Source organism: Pristis pectinata, chromosome 3, assembly GCF_009764475.1.
Source record: "Pristis pectinata isolate sPriPec2 chromosome 3, sPriPec2.1.pri, whole genome shotgun sequence".
Taxonomy (NCBI): Eukaryota; Metazoa; Chordata; class Chondrichthyes; order Rhinopristiformes; family Pristidae; genus Pristis; species Pristis pectinata.
The window spans coordinates 8,849,670-8,875,497 of record NC_067407.1 but is presented as its reverse complement, the minus strand read 5'-3'; the positions used below and the strand labels follow the sequence as shown (position 1 = coordinate 8,875,497).

Here is a 25,828-nt window from a genome sequence, read left to right as displayed (position 1 = left end):
CCTCCATCTTTCCTGTGTTGGCCTCTGGTAGAATTATCCAATTAATCCCATTCTCCTACAATCCCGTAATATTTTTCCTCTCTGCGTGCATTTAAACAATCTGCTTCCATCTCCATTATATAGGGAGATGAATCTGGACCATAATTCAATGCTAAAAAGCATTTTCCTCATTGCCTCTCTACTTGCTTTACTAGATCCTTATCCTTGGGCTCTCTGCCCTTCTGCCAGTGGAAACAGTTGCTAATTATTCACTGCCAATGCCAGGGCATTAAACAAGAGATGTGGAATAATGCATGATTCTGAGGAGATTGAAGTTGAGCAGTCTAATTCAAAACAAGTCAGTAATGATCCTGTCGCAATCATAATTCATTTGGAAAATATGTATCTTTGGGTCACTGGAAGCTGCAAACATTTCTGCCGATGTAATACCTCATTTCACTCATTCATCATGCTTCACTTGTGCGGTATAGTACACACTTGACAGAAACATCAAAATTTACAGCACAGAGGGAGGCCATTCAGGTCATTGAATGCCAAAAATGAATTTAGGTTAATTTCACTTCCCATCTCTTGGTCTGTCGCCCTGTGGGTTACATCCCTTCAGGTGTTCTTCAAGATACTGCTTTAATGTGGTGACAGTTGCCATTCTCACAACTCTTTCTAGTGGTCATAGTTCATAGAATCATTTGTAGTAATCCCATTTTATTCTCCCCATTAATTCCTCCCTGATTCTACCATTCTCTACACACCAGGGGCAATTTACAGTGGCTAACTCACCTGCCACCTTTCATGTCTTTGGGTTGTGGGAGGAAACCAGAGCACAGAGAAGATGACTTCAAACAGAAGTAAAACGGACAAGCCAGTTGCTGTTCTATGGGGTTGCGAGCTGAATGCCCAACAGAAGACGCAGAAGTTTGAAATTACAGATGATGAGGTCGCTGAACATCATCTGGCCTTGAAGACGATATGTTTGGGCGTTGGTGCTAAGGATGAACTGAACATTGTGGAGATCGTTCCAGAAACAAGCAATATCTTTTTCCTATTATTGAGCAATCCAATACCAGAGGGCATGTATTTAAGGTGAGAGGGGGTAGGTTCAGAACAGACGTGAGGGGTAAGTTTTTTACTCAGAGAGTGGTGGATGCCTGGAATGCGTTGCCTGATAGAGTGGTGGAGACAAACTTATTGGGGGCTTTCAAGAGGGGTTTGGATGGGCACATGAATGAGAGGAAAATAGAGGGATATGGGCAGGAGGGAATAGCTATGTCAGCACAACATTGTGGGTCGAAGGGCCTGTTCTGTGCTCTACTGTTCTATGTTCTATGTTCACCCAGAGGAAACCTACACAGTCACAGCTGGAATGTGCAAACTCCACACAGACAGCTCCCGAGATCAGGATTGAACCCAGGCAGCAGCTATTTTATCGGAAATGCAGTGCAAGCCATGGGTGAGCAGGGCTTCAGCCTCCACATCTGCTGAAGTTACGGCACTGAGGGTGTAATTAGCAGTTCATCTCCACAGGTCGGGATGCCTGGGATTTTAATCCCTGCATGGTCAGGAATGTCCAGGAAAGGCGGTCCTGACTATTGAACTGAATGTGTTCATCAAAAGGCTTTTAAAGCTCCTGATTAATGATTGGTACTATTGGGTAATGAATGTTTCATAACCAGGTTGTCTGCACATCATCTGGAAAACCTCTGCATTGAAATCCATCAAATTCTGATGGTGATCCCAACTAATTCCTTTTGGTTTTCTCTCTCATTGAGTGTTTCCTGCTCTTCGTCTGAGCAGATGCTGCTAACTACAGCCAGCATGCTTGTGAGGGGCAGGTAAAATACCCTGAGGCTCTCTGTATGTAGTCAGTGGATAGGGGGGTGAATATAGTCAAGTCAAGTCAAATTTATTGTCATGTGCACAAGTAAGGTGAGGTGCAGGTACAATGTAAAACTTGCAGCAGCATCACAGGCAGGTAGGTAAAGACAACACACAGAGCATAAGTTATACATAAATTATGCAAGATAATGAAGAAAAAGACCGTGCAAAACAGACATTAGTGCAGAAATACAATTAGAAACAAGTCCATGGTAGTGTATGAGGTGGTCTATAGTGTTCCAATGCTGAAGTAGGGTTAGGATTGTACAGGTCCATTCAAGAACCTGATGGTTGTAAGAAAGTAGCTGTTCCTGAACCTGGTGGTGTGGGACTTCGGGCGTGTGTAGCGGTTAGCGTAACGCTATTACAGCGCCAGCGATCCGGGTTCAATTCCAGCTGCTGTCTGTAAAGAGTTTGTACATTCTCCCCATGACTGCATGGGTTTCCTCCGGGTGCTCCGGTTTCCTCCCACATTCCAAAGACGTACAGGTTAGGAGGTTATGGACATGCTATGTTGGCGCCGGAAGCGTGGTGACACTTGCGGGCTTCCCCCCCAGAACACTCTACGCAAAAGATGCATTTCACTGTGTGTTTCGATGTACATGTGACTAATAAAGATGTCTCACCTCACCTCACCTCACCTCACCTGATGGTAGCAGCGAGTAGAGGGCATGACCTGGATGGTGGGGGTCCTTGATGATAGATGCCGCCTTCTTAAGGCAGTGCCTCCTGTAGATGCTGTCAGTGGTGGGGAGGGCTGTGCCCGTGATGGACTGGGCTGTGTGCACTACTCTCTGTAGCCTCTTGCATTCCTGTACCTTGGAACTGCTGTACCAGGCCGTGATGCAACCAGTCAGGATATTTTCTACAGTGCATCTCTCGATGTTTGTTAGAGCATTTGGTGACCATGTCTGGTTGCCATGGTTGCGAGGGGCAGGCCTCCTTTCAGCATTCCCACCATCTCCATTCCCCCATTTTCCCTGGCTCTCTGCTTGCCTAAAACCTCGAACAACGTTCGGTTCTGATGGAATGTGGTTGACCTGAACTAATAAGTCAGTTTACCTCTCTGCAAATGCTACCTGATCTTACAGTGGAAAATGCTGGAGATGCACAACAGATCAGGCATCATCCTTGGAGAGAGAAATAGCATTTAATGTTATATTTTCGCTCCCTTTGCCCAGGAGTGAGAATATCAGTGATGATACAGGTTATAATGATTTAAGATTTTAAGGTATCTTTATTGGTCACATGTACATTGAAACACACAGTGAAATACATCTTTTTGCATAGAGTGTTCTGGGGGCAGCCCGCAAGTGTTGCCACACTTCCGGCACCAACATAGCATGCCCACAACTTCCTAACCCGTATGTTGTTGGAACGTGGGAGGAAACCGGAGCACCCGGAGGAAACCCACGCAGACACACGGGGAGAATGTACAAACTCCTTACAGACAGTAGCCGGAATTGAACACGGGTTGCTGGTGCTGTAATAGCTACATTACTGTGCCTGATTTACAGAAGTAGGGTGAATTGGAAGTGGGAAGAGTGGGATTGGGGAGGTATTGATCGTCAGAACCAACACAGCTGAGGATTGGGCAAAACATGGGTAAAGTGTGCAGTAATGTAGAACACAGGAGAGAATGTAGAACAAAGGAACAGCAGTGGGCAAACCAGTCCTCAGGGACAGGGCAAGGTAGTGGTGTTGAAGCCAAGATTGGATCAACCACAATCATATTGAATGGTGGAGCAGACTTGAGGGGCTGATTTGCTCACTCCTTTGTTATTATTATTGGTTTATTATTGTCACGTGTACCGAGATACAGTGAAAAGCTTTTGTTTGCGTGCCATTCAGACAGATCGTGCCGTACATTTCAGCAATGATATACGTACTTGTATCAAGTCAGAGGACTTTTACCGATGCACCATAGAAAGCATCCTATCTGGATGTATCATGGCTTGGCATGGCAATTGCTCTGCCCAGGACCGCAAGAAACTGCAGAGAGTTGTGGACACAGCCCATCACATCACGGAAACCAGCCTCCCCTCCATGGACTCTGTCTATACCTCTCGTTGTCTTGGTGTAGCAGCCAGCATAATCAAAGACCCCACCCACCCAGGTCATTCTCTCTTCTCTCCTCTTCCATCAGGCAGAAGATACAGGAGTCTGAGGGCACATACCACCAGACTTAAGGACAGCTTCTACCCCACTGTGGTAAGACTATTGAATGGTTCCCTTATACGATGAGATGGACTCTGACTTCACGATCTACCTTGTTGTGACCTTGCACCTTATTGCACTGCACTTTCTCTGTAGCTGTGACACTTTACTCTGTACTGTTATTGTTTTTACCTGTACTACCTCAATGCACTCTGTACTAACTCAATGTAGCTGCACTGTGTGATGAATTGACCTGTACGATCGGTACGCAAGACAAGTTTTTCACTGTATCTCGATATAAGTGACAATAATAAACCATTACCAATACCAATAGAAGTTGAACAGTTGGGACTTAGAAGTGTGAGGTGATCTTATTAAAACATATAAGAGGGCATCGAGATGGTAAAAAGAAAACAGAATGCTGAATAGAGTGTTGCAGTTACAGAGAAAGTACAGTGCAGGCAGACAAATAAAGTGTGGGGGCCATGGTGAGGTAGATTCGGAGATCAAGAGTTCATCTTTTAGCATATGAGAGGTCCATTCAAGAGTCTAATAACAGTGGGATAGAAGCTGTCCTTGAGCCCAGTGGTACATGCTCTCAGGCTTTTGTATCTTCTGCCCGATGGAAAAGGTGTGAAGAGAGAATGTCCAGGGTGGGAGGGATCCTTGATTCTGTTGGCTGCTTTCCTGAGGCAGCGGGAAGTGTAGTCGGAGCCAATGGAGGGGAGGCTGGTTTGTGTGATGGACTGGGCTGCGTTCACAACTCTCTGCAGTTTCTCATGTTCTGCCATTCAATATAATTGTGGTTGATCCAATCTTGGCCTCAGCACCACCATCTTGTCCTGTCCCCATCTCCCTTTGTAGGTCATTCTCCACCTTGAATACATTCAATGACCCACCTCCACAGCTCAGAAGGGAGAGAATTCTAAAGATTCATGACCTACCGAGAGAAGAAATTCCTTCTCACCTCTATCTCAATGGGTGACCCCCTTATTGCTAAACTTATTCCTCCTTGTTCTAGCCACACCAGCAAGGGCAACCATCCTTTCAGCAATGACCCTCTTATTCCCCCTCAGAATCTTATATGTTTTAATAAGATCACCTCCCATTTCTAAGTCCCAACTGTTCAACCTTTATTCATAAGCCAACCTTTTCAATCAACCTGGTGAACCTCCTCTGAGTGCTGTACAGGTATATCATTGCTGAAATGTGGAGACCAAAACTGTATGCAACACTCCGGGCATAGACTCACCCATAACCTGTAAATTCTTATACTCCCTAGCTCTTGCAATAAAGGCCAGCATTTCATTAATGTTCCTAATCACTTTCTATACCTGTATGGTAACCTCATGTTTCATGTACCAGGATTCTGAGGTCCCTTTGCACCAAAACAATTTGTAGTCTCGCTCTGTTTAACCAATAATTTTCTTTTTCATTCTTCCTTCCAAGGTAGGTAACTCGCATTGTACTGCATCTGCCAAATTCTTGCCCAATCAAGTGATGATGAAGGATGGCAAAATTAACAAGCAAAGGAACAAAAGAAGGGTCTATTGAAGCTGTAAATGATTATCCGAAATCATTGAACTCAGGCTTGGTCAGAATCAGAAGCAGAATCAGGTTTATTATCACTGACATATGACGTGAAGTTTGTTGTTTTGTGGTAGCAGTACAGTGCAAGACATAAAAATCTATAAATTACAAAACGTTGAGCTTGCTCCACCATTCAATAAGATCGTGGCTGATCTGGCCTTGGACTCAGCTCCGCCTGCTTGCCTTTTCCCCATAACCCTTAATTCCCCTACTATGCCAAAATCTATCTAACTGTGTCTTAAATATATTTAATGAGGGAGCCTCCACTGCTTCCCTGGGCAGAGAATTCCACAGATTCACTACTCTCTGGAAAAAGCAGTTTCTCCTCATCTCTGTCCTAAGTCTATTCCCCCGAACCTTGAGGCTATGTCCCCTAGTTCTAGTCTCGCCTACCAGTGGAAACAACCTTCCTGCCTCTATCTTATCTATCCCTTTCATAATTTTATGTGGTTCTATAAGATCCCTTCTCATTCTTCTGAATTCCAGTGAGTATAGTCCCAGGCGACTCAATCTCTCCTCATAGGCTAAACCCTCACCTTCAGAATCAACCTGGTGAACCTCCTCTGCACCACCTCCAAAGCCAGGATATCTTTCCTCAAGTAAGGAGACCAGAACTGCATGCAGTACTCCAGGTGTGGCCTCACCAGTACCCTGTACGGTTGCAGCATAATGTCCCTGCTCTTAACTTCAATCCTTCCAGCAATGAAGGCCAACATTCCATTTGCCTTCTTGATAACCTGTTGCACCTGCAAACCAACCTCTTGTGATTCATGCACACGCACTCCCAAGTCCTTCTGCACAACAACTTGCTGCAATCTTTCACCGTTTAAATAATAATCTGATCTTCTATTTTTCCTTCCAAAGTGGATGACCTCACATTTACTAACAATGTACTCCATTTGCCAGATCCTTGCCCACTCACTTAACCTATCTATATCTCTCTGCAGACTCTCTGCATCCTCTTCACAATTTACTTTTCCACTCAATTTAGTGTTATCAGTAAACTTAGATACGCTACACTTGGTCCCCTCTTCCAAATTGTTAATGTGTATCGTGAACAGTTGCAGGCCCAGCACTGACCCCTGCAGCACCCCACTCACCACTGATTGCCAACCAAAGAAACACCCATTTATCCCAACTCTCTGCCTTCTATTGGTTAACTAATCCTCTATCCATGCTAATACATTACCCCCAACTCCATGCATCCTTATCCTAAGGCTAAGTCTTTTATTATTCTGGGAATCCAAGTATACAACATCCACCTGTTCCCCTCTATCTGCTGCACTCATTATATCCTCACAGAACTCCAGTAAGTTTGTGAAACAGTGTCACGAACCAGCAACAAAAGAAACACACTGAGTCATGATTCGGTGTTAAAAACTATTTTATTAATCACTACTTATGATAATATGTAAAATAAAAGTAAAAATGTCAGTATGTTAGAATTCAAAAATGTTAAACCTTGAACATCAACCCCAAAAACTAAACTCTTCCTGTGTGTGGCAAAGTCCCAAACTCCAAGTTCAGGAATGGTTCTTAAGGTTCAGTTCCGCAAGCCATAAGGTGAAACATGAGCAAAGGCTTCTTCAACAACCACCGTTGTCTGAAGATAAGACGTAGACGTAGAGAAACATAGAGAGAGTAAATACGAAGTCCAAATGTTCCACGATGGAACCCAGACAACACCTCAGTGTTTACTCTGTAGTGACTTCCTCATCCCGAAAAGCATCCGAATCGTGGTCGTCCACACAAATATACCTGTTTCCTTCTACAGGTCAGCAACAAAGTGAACTCCACCGGATTACTTCCAATTTCCATACATGGATTTCAGTGGCAGACACAGTTATTGTTTCTCATCCATCGATAGAGAAACCAGCAGGCTAGTGTCTCTCTCCCTTTTCTCTCTCTCTCTCCCTTTCTTCTGACCTCTTCAACAACGTCATTACGTCCTTTATCTTCTGTTGACGTAAGCACGCCACACACACACACACACACACACACTCACTCTATCTTAAAGGGACTTTCACTGAGTCCGTAACACCTCCCACCTAAAAAGAATTTTTCCTAAGAAAAATTTTAACTGCGCATACAGTTAGTAATGTTAATAATTATCCCGCTACACAATTACAGAATATCAGATTAGTACAGATACATGTTTCCCATTTAACATCGGGAAAGACAATCAGCAATCACATTATCTTTGCCTTTAATGTGAGTTATCATGAGATCAAACTCTTGCAAAATTAAACTCCAGTTTAACAGCCTTCTGTTCTTGTTTTTGACTCGGCTCAGAAACACCAATGGGTTATGATCTGTATACACAGTCAATGGTTTCTGAGTGGTGCAAACATATACACTGAAATGTCGCAAGGCTAAAACAAGCGACAGTAATTCCTTCTCTATGGTGGAATAATTCTTTTGATGCTCACTAAATTTCTTTGAAAAGTAAGCTACCGGATGGTCAATATCATCAAGGTCACCCTTCTGCAACAACACAGCTCCTGCAGCTTCATCACTGGCATCTACTGCTAACGAAAATGGCTTTTCAAAGTCAGGTGTTTTGAGCACAGGATGGTAGCATAAAATGGCTTTCAGCTTCTCAAATGCTTCTTGACAAGAATCTGTCCAAACAAACTTTACTCCCTTCTTCAGAAGATTAGTTAGGGGAAGAGCAATATCAGCAAAATTTTTACAAAATTTTCGATAATATCCAACCATTCCCAAAAATCTTCTAACAGTCCTCGTACCTGTGGGAATAGGGAACTCAGATATTGCTTGAACTTTTGCCTGAACAGGAACTTGCTTGCCTTGACCTACAACATACCCAAGATATGTCACAGTGGCATGGCCAAATTCACTTTTAGCCAAGTTAACTGTAAGGTTAGCCTCGGAAAGTCTTTCAAACAACCTTTCTAACGCAGAGATGTGATCCTCCCAAGTATCATTCCCAGTCACTAAGTCGTCAATGTAGGCATCTGTATGTTTTAACCCATGAATCACTGAATTAATCATTCTTTGAAATGTTGCCGGAGCATTTTTCATTCCAAATGGCAAAACATTGTATTCATACAACCCAGAAGGGGTTACAAAAGCAGATATCTCCCTTCCTCTATCTGTTAATGGAACACACCAGTACCCTTTTAATAGGTCAATCTTTGTAAGAAATTTTGCCTTTCCCACTCTGTCTATGCAATCATCCACCCTAGGAATAGGGTAAGCATCTGACTTCGTTACAGCATTCACTTTCCCGTAATCTGTGCAAAATCTTCCATCAGGTTTAGGCACAATAACACAGGGCGAACTCCAGTTTGAAGTAGAATGTCTAATAATATCACTTTCCAACATGTATTTTATCTCCTGATCAATAAGTTTACTTTTTTCCACATTCATTCGATATGGGTGTTGTTTGATAGGTTTTGCATCCCCAACATCAACATCATGGGTAATTATCGATGTTCTGTTTGGAACATCTGGGAACAGATTTTTAAATTTTACAATTAATTCTCTCATCTGTTGTTTTTGCGAAACTTGTAAATGGTCCAACTTCGTTTCAAGGTTCTCCAGGATATTTTGGTTTTTTAGTTTCGATGGAATAATATTTGGTCTAAATTGGCCTTCCTCAACATCAACATCAGGCATTCTAGAAACAACCTTCATATCATCCACCATGGCCACAACTGAATCTCTTTCATATTAAGGCTTTAGCACGTTTACATGACAGAGTTGTGTTTTCTTGCGTCTATCTGGTGTTTTGATTATATATGTTAAATCAGTCACTCGGGATTCAATAACATAGGGTCCAGAAAAATGAGATTGCAAGGGATTATTTTGGCTAGGGAAAAATACCAACACCTTTTGTCCCACTGCAAATGTCCTAGGCCGAGCACGTCTATCAAAACATGTCTTCATTCTTATCTGGCTGGTTTTCAAATTCTCTCTCGCTAGCTGGCAGACTCTCTCCAACCGAGTTTTAAATTTTTGGACATAGTCCAACAGACTCAAGTGCACTTCTTCATTAACCCATTGCTCTCTTAACAATTCCAAAGGTCCTCACACCCGATGCCCAAATACAAGTTCAAACAGACTAAATCCTAATGACTCCTGGATTGATTCTCTAATGGCAAACAAAAGTAAATGAACGCCCTCGTCCCAATCCTTTGTGTTTTCAAAGCAATAAGTCTTCAGCATATTTTTGAGAGTAGAATTAAATCTCTCCAGAGCTTCCTGAGATTCTGGGTGATATGCAGATGATACAATCTGCTTTGCTCCCAGCTCATAGACTAGTTGCTGAAAAAAATTAGACATAAAATTACTGCCTTGATCAGATTGGATTTCTTTTGGCAAACCAAACAAAGTAAAAAATTTTAAAAGAGCCTTTGACACCGTCTTAGCCTTAATATTTCTAAGGGGTATTGCCTCTGGAAATCTAGAAGTGGCACACATGATGGTTAACAAATACTGATTTCCAGTCTTAGACTTTGGTAATGGGCCAACACAGTCCACAATCACCTTCGAAAAGGGTTCACCAAAAGCAGGAATTGGCTTCAACGGAGCTACAGGGGGTTTTTGATTTGGTTTACCTACCATCTGACATGTGTGACAGGTTCGACAAAACATCACCACATCCTTTCTCAAACCAGGCCAATAGAATTGTTTCAAGATCTTCCCTACAGTTTTATTCACACCAAAGTGACCACCCAAAGGCATACTATGGGCCAGGTTTAAAATCTCATTCCTATAAACTTTTGGAACAACAACCTGATGAATAACTTCCCATTCCTCATTAACAGGGACATGAGGAGGTCTCCATTTCCTCATTAACACTCCATTTTTGACATAATATCCAATTGGCACTTTTTCAATCTCCTCATATGAGAGTGCTTTTTCTTTCAATTCTGTCATCTCAGGGTCCTTTGTCTGTTCCACCATAAAATCCTTCCTCGACAAAGACAAATCTTTAAATTCAGGCTCACTACAAGGATTTTGATCCTCCAGTGAAGACAGAAAAGTCTCAGACAAGGCATCATAATTTTCTTCCTGTTTAGGACTGTCACAGGGAACTACATCAGGCTGCACAGGACTGTCGGCCTTGGCCAATTCTTTAGCTCTAGCTCGAGTCACCGCACATGATGGGTAAACGTCTGGATCATTCTCAGACTCATCAATCCTTGGTTTGGTCGTTAACCGTACCACAGGGACAATTTCTCCATCTGCAAGGTCATTCCCCAATAACAAAGAAACTCCTTCCACTGGTAACCTAGGTCTTATCCCTATCTCAACAGGTCCTTCTACTAACTTTGACTTTAAAATCACCTTGTGTAAAGGGACAGACATGGTGTCACCTGTAACGCCTCGCACTAGATTTACCTCACCAGTGTCAGTTTCTTCACCAAAATTTAAAACACTGTCCAGCAAGAGAGATTGACAAGCCCCAGTATCTCTAAGAATTTTCACTGGCACCTGGGGTGACTCATCGTTCAGTGAAACAAAACCCTCTGATACATAAGAACGGAATTCCTTTCTCACCTCCTCCAATTTGTCAGCTTTTACCTCTTGCAAGGATTGATCTTTAACAGCATCTCCTAAACCTTTTTGATTTTTAATTGCCTGAAAGCAAGCATTGGGCACAGCTTCCTTCCTTTTTTTCAAAAAGGCACAATTAGCTATCACATGGCCAGGTTTCTTACAGTAATAACAAGTATGCTCAACAGGTTTCTCCAGCCCTGGCTTCTTTTCATCCTTCCCTTTTTGATTACCTCCTAATTTAATCTCCGGTTTACCTGGATTGAAAGGTTTTAGGTTGTCCCCATTTGAATTTATGGGTTAAAACATAATCATCTGCCAACCTAGCAGTTTCTTGTAAAGTTTCCACCTCCCTTTCATTTAATTATGTTGTTAATTCAGCCGGAACACATCTTTTAAAGTCTTCCACTAATATCAATTCTTTCAATTTATCAAAATCCCCATCTACATTTTTAGCCATGTACCATCGTTCAAAACATCTTCTTTTTCCATCGGCAAATTTCATATAAGTTTGATCTGCAGATTTCCTCAAGTCTCTAAATTTTTGTCTATAAGCTTCAGGTACCAATTCACAGGCCTTTAACACAGCTTGTTTTACCTTGGTATAATCAGCTGCATCCTCAACAGACAAAGCAGAATAAACTTTTTGAGCTTTACCTTTAATTACACTCTGTAACATAAGAGCCCATCCTTCCTTTGGCCAGTTTGAACTCACAGCAACCTTTTCAAAATGTTGGAAATACTGATCAACCTGATCTTCCTCAAAAAGAGGGACTAATCGAACCTCCCTGCTGGCTAAAAAGCCATCATCAGAATCAGATTCCAAACCCTTTCGCTTCATTTTTAACTCATGCTGCCTCTGTTTCTCCTTCTCCTCTGCCTCAAACTTTAACCGAATTAGTTCCCGTTCCCATTCAGCCTCTAACTTCATCTGAGTTAGCTCTCGTTCAGCCTCTAGTTTCTTTTGTTCGGCCTCTATCTTTTTTTGTCCCAACTCGAACTTCATTCGTGTTTGTTCTAACTCCATCTTTGCTATCTGCACCTGGCTAACAGGAATCTCTGACTCACTCCCAGAAAACTCTTCTAACTGTTCTAATTCTTCCTCCTCCAGATCCTCCAACTCCACTGGTTGAGAAGTCACATCAGAAATCATTGGTTTAATCTCAGGAAACTCAACTACCTCACTCAGCTCAAACACTTCCTTCTCCAAATAATGGTCAACTAGCATTCTATGAATAACTGCTTTTCTCATAGACTGCTTTACTGCTGTAAGGTTTAGCCTTGTAGCAATCTTTACCAAATCATCCTTTTTCGCCACCTCCAATCCCTTTAGGGTTGGTGACTCCAAAAATGCCTTAATATCCATTGCTGCTGGTTTCCACACACACAAGCCAATTAAATAGAATTTATCAGACCTCCCTCAACAATCTTTGGATTGAATCTCGAACGAATCTCGTCAATCTGGGGAACGATCCCAGACGACACTCATTAATCTTTGGGTTGGATCCCGGACGAGCCCCCCAATTTTGTCACGAACCAGCAACAAAAGAAACACACTGAGTCATGATTCAGTGTTAAAAACTATTTTATTAATCACTACTTATGATAAAACGTAAAATAAAAGTAAAAATGTTAGTATGCTGGAATTCAAAAATGTTAAATCTTGAACATTAACCCCAAAAACTAAACTCTTCGTGTGTGTGGCAAAGTCCCAAACTCCAAGTTCAGGAATGGTTCTTAAAGTTCAGTTCCGCAAGCCATAAGGTGAAACATGAGCAAAGGCTTCTTCAACAACCACCGTTGTCTGAAGATAAGACGTAGACGTAGAGAAACATAGAGAGAGTAATTACGAAGTCCAAATGTTCCACGATGGAACCCAGACAACACCTCAGTGTTTACTCTGTAGTGACTTCCTCACCCCGAAAAGCATCCGAATCGTGGTCGTCCACACAAATATACCTGTTTCCTTCTACAGGTCAGCAACAAAGTGAACTCCACCGGATTACTTCCAATTTCCATACATGGATTTCAGTGGCAGACACAGTTATTGTTTCTCATCCATCGATAGAGAAACCAGCAGGCTAGTGTCTCTCTCCCTTTTCTCTCTCTCTCTCCCTTTCTTCTGACCTCTTCAACAACGTCATTACGTCCTTTATCTTCTGTTGACATAAGCACGCCACACACACACACACACACACACACACACACACACACACACACACACACACACACACACACACACACACACACACACACACTCTATCTTAAAGGGACTTTCACCGAGTCTGTAACAACAGGACCTGCCCTTCCTGAATCCATGCTGCATCTGCCTGATGGAACCACTTCTATGCAGGTGTCTCGCTATTACTTCCTTGATGATAGCTTTAAGCATTTTCCTGACTACAGATGTTAAGCTAACTGGCCTATAGTTACCTACATCCTTTTTTAAACAGAGGCATGACATTCGCTGTCTTCCAATACGCGGGACCTGCCCAGAGTCGAGAGAATTTTGGTAAATTATCACAAGTGCTTCTACTATAACTTCCGCCATTTCTTTCAGTACCCTGGGATGCATCCCATCAGGACCAGGGGACTTGTCTACCTTTAGGCCCACTAGTTTGCTCATCACTACCTCTTTAGTGACAGCGATTGTATCGATGTCATCACCTCTCATCGCATCCATAACGTCTCTCTTTGGCACATTAGACGTGTCCTCCACCGTGAAGACCGATACAAAATAGTCATTCAAGGCCTCGGCCATTTCCACATCACCCAATATTAATTGCCCCTTCTCATCTTCCAAGGGACCTACATTCACTTCAGTCACCCTTTTCTGCTTTATATAATTATAAAAACTTTTACTACGTGCTTTTATATTTTGTGCTAGTTTACTTTCATAATCCATCTTCCCTTTCCTTATTGTTTGCTTAGTGGTTCTTTGTTGCTTTTTGAAGTTTTCCCAATCTTACAGTTTCCCACTACTCTTGGCGAATTTGTGTGCATGAGCTTTTAGCTTGATGCCTTCTTTTGTTTCCTTAGTTATCTAAGGCTGGTTCTCCCCACCCTTACTGTCCTTACTTTTAACTGGAATATATTTTTGTTGAGCACTGTGAAAAATCTCTTTGAAAGTTCACTGTTCCTCAACAGTCCCACCCTATAGCCTGTGTTTCCAGTCTACGCTAGCCAACTCCTCCTTCATCCTGTTGTAGTCTCCCTTGTGTAGGCATAATACACTGGTTTTAGATCGAACTATTGCACCTCCATTTGTATGAGAAATTCAGTCATACTATGTCACTCTTTCCAAGAGGATCCCTAACTACAAGATTGTTCATTTTACCTGTCTCATTGCACAGGAGCAGATCTAAGATAGCATCTTCCCTTGTAGGTCCACTAACATGCTGTTCAAGAAAGCTATCACGGATACATTCTATGAAGTCCTTCTCAAGACTGCCCCGACCAACTTGATTTGCCCAATCTATGTGGAAGTTAAAGTCCCCCAGGATAACCGCCCTTCCATTTTTACATGCATCAAATATTTCTCGGTTTATTGCCTGTGCCACCGTAATGTTATTATTCAGTGGCCTATAGCCAACTCCCACCAGTGAGCTTTCCCCTTACTATTCCTAATCTTGACCCAGATGGACTCAACATTCTGCTCCTTAGATCTTATATTGTCTCTCACTTTTGCCCTGATCTCATTCTTAATTAAGAGCGCTGCCCCACTTCCCTTACCTTCCTACCTATCCTTCTGTATTACCTGATACCCTTGGATATTGAATTCCCAACCATCTCCACCCTGCAACCATGTTTCTGTAATGGCCACAAAATCATACCCTTTTGTACTGATTTGTGCTTCAAGTTCACTGACCTTGTTTCGAATACTACGGGCATTTAGATAAAGTGCCCTTACACTCATTGTCCTTTTGGAATCTAACCTTTATGTCCTTTGTGTTTGACTTTTCTGTACTCTACTCTTACTTGTCTCTTTTCTAACTTTTGCTCTGGTCTCTGCTTCCCTCTGTCTTTCTGCATGGATTCCCATCCCCCTCCCAAATTAGTTTAAACCTGCCCCAACAGCATCAGCAAACAATCCCCCGAGGACATTGATCCCAGTCCTGCCCAGTTGTAGACTGTCTGGTTTGTACTGGTCCCACCTCCCCCAGAACAGGTTCCAATACCCCAGGAATCTGAAACCCTCCCTCCTGCACCACTGCTGAAGCCACATATTCATCCTAACTGTGCTGCTATTCCTACTCTGACTGGCACGTGACACAGGTAGTAACCTGAGATTATTACCTTTGAGGTCCTACTTTTTAATCCATCTCCTAACTCCCTAAATTCAGCTTGTAGGACCTTGTCCCGCTTTCTTCCTGTAAATAACTAAATAGTGCAAAAAAGGAATAATGAGGTAGTGTTCATGGGTTCCTGGATCGTTCAGAAATCTGATGGTGGAGGGGAAGAAGCCAAGAGGGGAAGAAGTCACCTTATTTAAAGCTTTGAAAGATGAGGTGCTATTCCCCAGCTGAACTTCATTCCTGCTTGATCTCCTGAGTGGTATTCTATATTTTTATCTCATGTACTAAACTGGTTTACATCAGAGGGTAGGCGCCTGGCTGCTCTGTTTGTGAGGGGTATATCCCACACATTAAGTAAATTTTTCAAGTGTGATTAATGGCTGGCTGCCGTATTTGCGAGGGACGTCTCACACACTCAGCAATTTCAAAGACATGCATACGAAGCTGTCATATTTGTGAGGGCCATGTCTCATTTATTGAACAAATGTGTGTAAAGGAGTAAAAACACAAAGTGCTGGAAATACTCATGTGACCAGCCAGTACTGGTGGAGAGTGAAACTGAGGAACAGACTTAACATTTCAGGTCATGAACCCTTCAGAAGAGTAATACTGTTTTTATTTCAGATTCATTGAAGTGAAATGTTGGCTCGGTTTCTCCGATTCTCTCTCCACCCATGCTGTCCGACCTGCTGAATACTTGCAGCACTTTCTGCTTTAAGTTCAGTTTCTCAGCATCTGTAGCTGTTTGATTTTCAGATACCGTGTGAGGTGATTCACTGTTGACTGCTGCATTTGTGAGGAGGTTTTCACTTACAGCGAACAGGCTTGTGGAAGATCTAGAGGACTGAAGCTATTACCGGTGATCACTATGCAGGAGGAAGGAAACATGGACCAGCTTTGGTATTTTTTGACTCACATGCTGGTGTTTTATTTCATCAGGCAAGTAATAAAAACTGGGTTTATAAAAATGCAGATTGCTAAATTAAAATGACGTGAATCACAGCTGATGTGCTCCCTCACAATATCATGTTTCACCATGCCCTTTGGTGCAAAGGGCAGACTCAGAACCAGAATCAGATTTATTATCACTGACAGATGACGTGAAATCTGGTGTTTTGCAGCAGCAGTACAGTGCAAGGACATAAAAATCTATAAATTACAAAAATAAATAAATAGTGCAAAAAAAAAGGCAGAATGAGGTAGTGTTCATGGTTTCATGGATCGTTCAGAAATCCTAAGGCCTCCTCCACTGACAGGAGAAGTTCAAGCACAAATTGGAGGAACAGCACCTCATTTTCCATCTTGGAACCTTGCAGCCTAACGGCATGAACGTTGGATTCTCCCACTGTAGGTAATCCCCACCCCCTTCCCCACCCCCTTCCCCCCACCCCCACCACCCCACCCTTACCCCCACCCCCTTCCCCACCCGCTTCCCCCCACCCCCTTCCCCACCCCCTTCCCCCCACCCCCACCACCCCCCTTCCCCCCACCCCCTTCCCCACCCCCTTCCCCACCCGCTTCCCCCCACCCCCTTCCCCCCACCCCCCCCCACCACCCCCCCCACCCCCACCATGTTCCTTCTCTTCTTCCCTTTCCTGACATCTTTTTTTCTACCTTTCTTTTCCTTTCCTCTCCTTACCTTTGACCCTCCCCCACATCTGCCTATCACTATCTCTTACTTGTCACCACCTTGTGCTCACTCTGCCTCCCCTCTTTTGTCCACCTATCACTGCTCTGTTTTTCTTTCCTATATATCGGGCTTCCCCTTTTCCAATCTTCAGTCCTGAAGAAGGGTCCCGACCCGAAACGTTGACCGCCTGCTTTTCTCCACGGATGCTGCCTGGCCTGCTGAGTTCTTCCAGCATCATCGTGTTTTTCATCTTTCAGAAATTTGATGACGGAGGGGTAGAAGCTGTTCCTGAACCACTGAGTTTGGGTCTTCAGGCTCCTTAACCTCCTCTCTGATGGTAGTAACGAGAAGAGGGCATGTCCCGGATAGTGAGGGTCCTTAATGATAGATGCTACCTTCTTGAGGCACCGCCTCTTGGAGATGTCCTCAGTGGTGGGGAGGGTTGTGTCTGTGATGGAGCTGGCTGAGCTTACAACCCTCTGCAGCCTCTTGCAGCCTAAATTGCCCATGTGATATCCAGATCCTTTATACAACATCTTATTCTAACTACAGCCCCACTTATGGCAACTTTATGTAAACAGAATTAGTGATTCCTGTGGAAGGATGTGCTCCTGATTAAAAACACTTGTGTTTATCGTGTCTTTTACAACCACAGGATGACTCCAAGTACTTGCAGCCAATGAAATGCTCTCAGAGCATATTCATTGTTTCTAAAGCAGGGAATGTGGTATCCAATTTGTGCAAGGCAAGCTCCCACAAACATCATTGTGACAAGTGATCTGATGATCTGTTTATCAGTTGTGGATTGAGGAATTTTCTTCACCCTCACTTCTTCAAGATGGTGACATTGGATCATTTATATCCACCTGAGAGTGCAAGTGATTTGGGAGTAGCAGGGGCTGGTTGAAAGAGAGCAGAGTGCTCCATTTAATGCCTAATCCGAAACGTGGCCCCTCTCCCAGTACAGCACTCCCTCCATACTGCGCTGGGAACAGCAGCCTAGGTTTTGTGTTCAATAGGATTTACAGCGTTTTGACTCAGAGGTGATAGTCACATTGAGCCACAGAGAGGAGCAGTTAGACCTCTTGCAAAAGCTGCAAATCAGAAGCTAAAATGCAAAATGTCCATCAAAAGGCCAGGCCATCTTCTCGCTGCTACCATCGAGCAGGAGGTACAGAAGCCTGAAGTCCCACACCACCAGGTTCAGGAACAGCTACTTCCCTTCAATCATTCAGTTCTTGAACCAACCGGCAAAACCTAATCACTACAGTTTAGCAACACTATGACCACTTTGCACTAAAATGGATTTTGTTTTTTTTTGTTCTCTTTGTGTTCTTCCTTGTAAAAATTGTGTTTAATTTATATCTAATTTATGTTGATCTTGTGAATGCTGCTTATCTGATGCTATGTGCCTGTGATGCTGCTGCAATAAGATTTTCATGAGAGGCATAGTTAGGATAGACAGCCAGAGTCTGCTGTAAAGGCTTAGTCACTGGGTACAAGATAAGATAAGATTTCTTTATTAGTCACATGGACATTGAAACACACAGTGAAATGCACCTTTTGTGTAGAGTGTTCTGGGGGCAGCCCACAAGTATCGCCACGCTTCCGGCGCCAATATAGCATGCCCACAACTTCCTAACCCGTACGTCTTTGGAATGTGGGAGGAAACTGGAGCACCCGGAGGAAACCCACGCAGACACACGAAGAGAACGTACAAACTCCTTACAGACAGCAGCTGGAATTGAACCCGGGTCACTGGCGCTGTTTTAGTGTCATGCTAACCTGCAATACTACTGTGCCGTGCCTGCTATTCAGGAATCTATCTATAAGCAATCCCTCATGTTAGGCACATTCCTAGAAAGTGGGCCATATCGTGATTTTCCATAACAGAAAGCCGTGCCAGTTAGAAAGGAGTTTTGTGTTGATTTATTTACTTTGTTTCCCCCACATAAATTCCGTGAGAGTGAATTTTATTCTGTATCTCAAATTTTTGGGTAGTGACTTGTGTACTTGGTAAGGGCAGATTCTGTAACCTGAACGGCCGTAATGCGTGTGTCGCCTGTATACTGGTCATACTGCTCCCACTTGCCTGCATTAATTCCTTATCCCTCTGTGCCTTATGCCAGTCCAGATGCCCCTTAAATATTGTTACTGTTCCTGCCTCCGCCACCTCCTCTGGCAGCTCATTCCAGATACATTGTGTGCAAACTTTACCCCTCAGATCCCCTTTAAACCTCCTCCCTCTCACCTTGAACCTATGACACCTAGTTTTCGACTCCCCTGCTGGACGCGTCCTCCCACTCTGCATTTCACAGCTCGCACATTCTTTGGTCTATGTTCTCACTCTCTAACTGTTCCCATTCACTCGTTTACCAGGTAACTTTGTTTACAGCTTATTCCCATAGTTACCCTCCTTTCACCCAATCAGAGATATCCCCTCCCTACCCACATTAACAAGCCTCTTCTGACTCCTTTTAAACTCTGATGAAGGGCCTCCTACATTGCCTCTGTTTCTCGTCCTACAGATGCAGCCTGACCTGCTGAGTATTTCCAGCGTTTTCTGTTTTTATTTTAGATTTCCAGCATCTGCAGTCTTTTTTCTTTATTTTCATTCGGGCTACACTCTCTAGAATTTAGAAAAATAAGAGGTGATTTCCTTGAAACAAACAAAATTCTTAAGGGGCTGGCCAGTTGCAGGGTCTCGACCCGAAATGTCGACAATTCCTTTCCCCTCACAGATGCCACTTGACCTGCTGAGTTTCTCCAGATGGTTTGTGTATTGCTCCAGATTCCATCATCTGCAGTCTCTTGTGTCTCCTTCTTAAGGGGCTTGACAGGGTAGACACAAGGATGATGCTTCCCGTAGCTGGGGTAATTTAGAACTAGGGGTCACAGTCTTAAAGTCAGAGGTTGGTCACTCAGGCAGAGATGAGAGAGAATTTCTTCACCCTGAGACTGGTGAATCTCTGGAGTTGTCTACACAAGATGGATGTGGAAGCTTGGTCACTGAGTGAGCAGTGTAGCGGTTAGCGTAACGCCTTACAGTGCCAGAGACCCGGGTTCAATTCCGGCTGCTGTCTGTAAGGAGTTTGTATGTTCTCCCCGCGTCTGCGTGGGTTTCCTCCGGGTGCTCTGGTTTCCTCCCACATTCCAAAGACGTACAGGTTAGGAAGTTGTGGGCATGCTATGTTGACGCCAGAAGCGTGGTGACATTTGCAGGCTGCCCCCCAGAAGACTCTACGCAAAAGATGTATTTCACTGTGTGTTTTGATGTATGTGTGACTAATAAAGATCTTATCTTTATTCAAGAAAGAGATTGATTTGTGGGTATTAGGAGAATCAGGGGAAATAATAGCCAGGAAAGAATTAGAATCAGAATTATTCTCACTGACTTAAATGACATGAAATTTGTTGTTTTGCGGCAGCAGTACAGTGCGACAACTTTCATTTCATTTAACATAGAACATAGAACATTACAGCACAATACAGGCCCTTTGGCCCACGACGTTGTGCCAACATTTTATCCTGCTCTAATATCTATCTAACCCTTCCCTCCCTCATAGCCCTCCATTTCTCTATCATTCATGTGTCTATCTAGGAATCTCTTAAGTGCCCCTAATGTATCTGCCCCCACAACCTCTGCCAGCAGTGTGTTCCATGCACCCACCACTCTCTGTGTAAAAAAACTTACCCCTGCCATCCCCCTTATACCTTCCTCCAATCACCCTAAAATTATGTCCCCTCGTGTTAGCCATTGTCACCCTGGGAAAAAGTCTCTGACTGTCCACTCGATCTATGCCTCTTATCATCTTGTACACCTCTATTAAGTCACCTCTCATCCTCCTTCTCTCCAAAGAGAAAAGCCCTAGCTCACTCAACCTATCCTCATAAGACATGCTCTCCAATCCAGGCAACATCCTGGTAAATCTCCTCTGCACCCTCTTTAAAGCTTCCACAACCTTCCTAGAATGAGGCGACCAGAACTGAACACAATGCTCAGTGATAATAAAGTAACACTGAGGCGGCAGATCCGCCATGGCACGGCAAACCTGAGGGGCTGAATGGCCAACTCATGCTTCTATTTCTTCTGTTCTTACATTTTATATTTAAGATTATCTGAACCAGATTGCCAAGTGGTATTATGAAAGCAAAATTTTAAGGCCGCTTTAAGTCTGATATGAGATCAGTTATACTCAGCAGGCCAGATAGCGTCTACATAGAAAGGAACAAAGATAACATTTCAGAATGTTGATTAACATTCACAAAGTGCAAATGCCAGGTAATGACCAGCTCCAACAAGAGAGAAGCCAATACCTACCCATGACATTCAATGATATTACCATTGCTGAGTCTCCCACTAATATCGTCAAGGTTACCATTGACCAGGAACTCAGCTGAACCAGCTACATATCTACCCTGGCTATGAGAACAGAACAGAGACTGGGTATGCTGTGGGAAGTGACATCCCAAAGTTTTTCCACCAATAATAAGGGATAAGAAGGAGTGTGATGGCATATTCTCCATCTTCCTGGATCAGTGGAGTTTCAACAATATCACAAGAAGTTTAACATCATCTAGGGCAAAGGATCCCATTTAACTAGCTTCCCCCCCAACACCTAAAATAGTCATTCCCTTTGCTCTCAGCACACAGTGACTGCAGCATGTACCATCTACAAAGTGCAATGCAGTTACTCACCATCTGCTCCCACAGCTGCTACCAAACCCACAATCTCTACCAGCAAGAAGGTCAACAGCATCAGGTACAAGGGAACACCACCATCTTCAGGTTCCATCTTGCAGGCACGGTAGTGTAGTGGTCAGTGTGATGCTGTTACAGCGCCAGCGACCTGGGTTAAATTCCGGCCTCTGTCTGCAAGGAGTTTGTACGTTCTCCCCGTGTCTGCGTGGGTTTCCTTCCACATTCCAAAGACGTACGGGTTAGGAAGTTGTGGGCATGCTATGTTGGCGCCGGAAGCGTGGCAACACTTGCGGGCTGCTCCCAGTACACTCTACACAAAAGATGCATTTCACTGTGTGTTTCGATGTGCATGTGACAAATAAAGTGATCTTATCTTATCTTCAAGTCTTACACCATCCTGGCTTAGAACATAGAACAGTACAGCACAGGAACAGGCCCTTCAGCCCACAATGTCTGTGCTGAACACGATGCCAAATTAAGTTAAATCTCTTCTGCCTGCACGTGATCCATATCCCTCCATTCCCTGCATATTCATGTGTTTATCTAAAAGCCCCTTAAACACCACTATCGTATCTGCTTCCACCACCACCCTTGGCAGCCCATTCCAGGCACCTAACGCTCTCTGTAAAAATAAACTTGTCCTGCACATCTCCCTTAAACTTTCCCCCTCTCACCTCAAAAGCATGTCCTCTGGTGTTTGACAGTTCTACCCCGGGAGAAAGATTCTGACTGTCTCCCCTTTCTATGCCTCTCATAACTTTATAAACACTGACAAGTCTCCCCTCAGATGCCGATGCTCCAGAGAAAATAACCTGATTTTGTCCAACCTCTCCTTACAGCTCATATCCTCTAAGCCAGGCAATCATACTGGTAAATCTCTTCTGTACCTTTTCCAAAGCCTCCATATCCTTCCTGGAATGGGGCAACCAGAATCGCACGCAATACATATCACCGCTGCTGGGTCTAATTCCTGGGACTCCCTCCTCAACAGCACAGTGGGAGTATGTGCAACATCTGGACCGCAGTGGTTCAAGGAGGTGGCATTGCCACCTTTTCAAGGGCAATTAGGATGGGCAATAAATGCTGTCCTTGCCATCGATGCCCTCATCTTGTGACAAAACTGAGAGATGTTCCTGTCTTGGAACCTATTATTTGATGTAATACTAACCTGAAACAGATGTGTGTCTCCCTGAATACAGTGCATTATTCTTGACTCTGTCAATTTGGATCTTGCCAACAATCTCTCTCTCTGTAAACCAGAGTAATCATGTGACATTCATTTTCAGGAATGTAATAGCTTTTAAAACACACTGTTATAATCTAAGGTTTCTACATTTTGGTAAATAGTTTGCAGAATGGGAGAATTCAAAAGGCAATTAGTGGTGATTGGCATAAACTGAGATGAAGATGATTACAGCGAGGTCAAGTTCACTGGACTTCTAGTCTAGTGGAATGTGCTGGGAGCAGATTAAGTGTCAGAATCACTTGGACCCCGACTACTGACAGGAACTGGGAGCTGGGAAAGCTCCCTGCCTCGGACTGAGGAACACTCGGTATTGGGATCTGGAACTTACTGATGAGCTTGGAGAGATGCAGCCATCCTGGGACAGCTCAGCAGCAGAGACGACTACACATGTTGGTCTTCTGCCTTCCAGTGCGTCCAGGGATTGGGCAGGGTGGGGCCAGAGCAACCAGGGGACAGGCGGTGACTGGGAGAACTGAGCAACCGGTCACTTGTTGAGTGACAGTGAAAGGTTACAGATTCCTTCAGGCTGCTGAGGGACCTGAACTGTACAGCACAGGAGCAGGCCCTTCGGCCCACAACCATGTTGATTACGATGCTGAGTCTCTAATGCCTGCACATGACCCACATCCCTCCACTCCCTGTATAGTCAAGCGTCCGCCTAAAGGCCTCTTAATCGCCTCTATTGTAACTGCTTCCACCACCACCGCTGGCAGCCAGTTCCAGGCACCCACCACTCTCTGTGTAAATAACTTGCCCTGCCCGTCTCCTTTAAACTTTCCCCCCCTCCCGTTAATTGCCTGTCCTCCAGTGCTAGATCCTACTTCCTTCATTCTCGTTTTATATTAAATGTCCTTTTGCAACTGCTATCAGCAGTCAAGTCCACTCTTGTGTGGTCTCAAAATGGTCAAGCAATGAGGCTAGATGTCACAAAGAGTTTGTCCGCAAAATCCAGTGACTGACAGCTGTGTGAACTCTACTCACAGCCAATACAACAGCAGCAGCTCGTCAGGGGAGAAGTTGTTCTTGATCAATGTGCAGAGATATAAGATAAGATATCTTTAGTCACATGTACATTAAAACATGTAGTGAAATACATCTTTTGGGTGGAATGTTCTGGGGGCAGCCCGCAAGTGTCGCCACACTTCTGGTGCAATATAGCACGCCCACAACTTCCTAACCCGTACGTCTTTGGAATGTGGAAGGAAACCAGAGCTCCAGGAGGAAACCCACGCAGACACGGGGAGAACGTACAAACTCCTTACAGACAGAGGCCGGAATTGAACCCGGGTCACTGGTGCTGTAATAGCGTCACCCTAACCAGCAACCTGTGTTCAATTCCACACATCCCTCTGTTACTGAAAACATATGGTCTGTAATCATCTTGAATCAATTTGCCTGACATTCAATTAATCAATGAGATTTTATCTTTTTCCACATGTGCTCTTAAGTCAACTGTAGCTTTGCTTTTCTAGTCTTCAGCTGTTGAGAAGAACCTGCATTTCTATGGCACCTTTTACAAGCAAAGATGTTTTGCAGCCAGCCAAGACCTTTTGAAGTGTGCTTACTGCTTGAAGTGCAGATGAGATGGTACCTAAATTACATGCAGCAACCTACAGTAAGAACAGTGTGATAGCAACCAGGTAATCTGGTCTAGTAATGCTAGTTAAGGAATAAATATCAAAATCAGAATCAGAATCAGAATCAGGTTTATTATCACTGACTTATATGTTGTGAAATTTGTTATTTTGTGGCAGCAGTACAGTGCAGGTTACAGATAGATAGATAGATTTCTTTATTAGTCACATGAACATCGAAACACACAGTGAAGTGCATCTTTTGCGTAGAGTGTTCTGGGGGCAGCCCTCAAGTGTCGCCACGCTTCCTGTGCCAACATAGCATGCCCACAACTTCCTAACCTGTATGTCTTTGGAAACCAGAGCACCGGAGGAAACCCATGCAGACACGGGGAGAATGTACAAACTCCTTACAGACAGCGGCCGGAATTGAACCCGGGTCGCTGCTGCTGTAATAGCATCATGCTAACTTAGTTTACAATGCAGAATCAGGCCATTTGGCCCACGTAATCCATTCCATCGTCTGCATGCCACTCAAAGTTATTTCATCATAACAACCTAATCCCTTGGTCTAATATTCTGAAGAAATAGGATCTTTTACATCTGCCTGAGTGGGTATACAGTGTGTTGGTGTGACAGCTTCTCTGAAGGACACCGTATCATGCAGGACTCAATCTGGGAGACTTTGTGGTTATCCAAGATGCACAAGAGGTAAGAATGCATTCAACAGAGCCACAGCTGACAGTTTGGGCTGCTGCTGTGCTGTTATCTCCTCTACTTAATTCTTGCTCCTGTTGCAGAGAATTCTGGACAATGAGAAGTCCATCCTTTGCTACTTCTTCAACCGGGATCTTCAGGCAGACTCTTTATGTCTTGGTTTTGCCTGCTGGTAATTTGAGTAAGCTTCTTCCTTAGAGCTATAGAGTCATTCTTTGTGGAGCAGATTCGATGGGCCAAATGGCCTATTTCTGGTCCTATATCTTATGGTCTTACACAGCACGGAAACAGGCCCTTCGGCCCAACTGGTCTCTGCTGACCAAGATTCCCATCTAAGCTAGTCACATTTGCCCGCATTTGGCCCATATCCCTCTGAACCTTTCCTATCCATATATCTGTCCAAGTGCCTTTTAAATGTTGTTAATGTACCTGCCTCAACCACTTCCTCTGGCAGCTAATTCCATGTACTGACCACCCTCTGGGTGAAAAAATTGGCCCTCAGGTTCCTATTAAATCTGTCCC

At 43.8% G+C, this 25,828-nt stretch overlaps 1 protein-coding gene across 1 annotated transcript; it reads left to right on the top strand.

Annotated features, from left to right (window-relative positions):
- Nucleotides 1-829: 829 nt before the first annotated feature.
- On the top strand, nucleotides 830-25,482 carry LOC127568913 (nucleoplasmin-like). Its single transcript, XM_052013168.1, has 3 exons — nucleotides 830-1,012; nucleotides 10,955-10,999; nucleotides 25,390-25,482. The coding sequence occupies exons 1-3, from the start codon at nucleotides 830-832 to the stop codon at nucleotides 25,480-25,482; spliced, it is 321 nt and encodes a 106-aa protein (XP_051869128.1).
- Nucleotides 25,483-25,828: the final 346 nt, after the last annotated feature.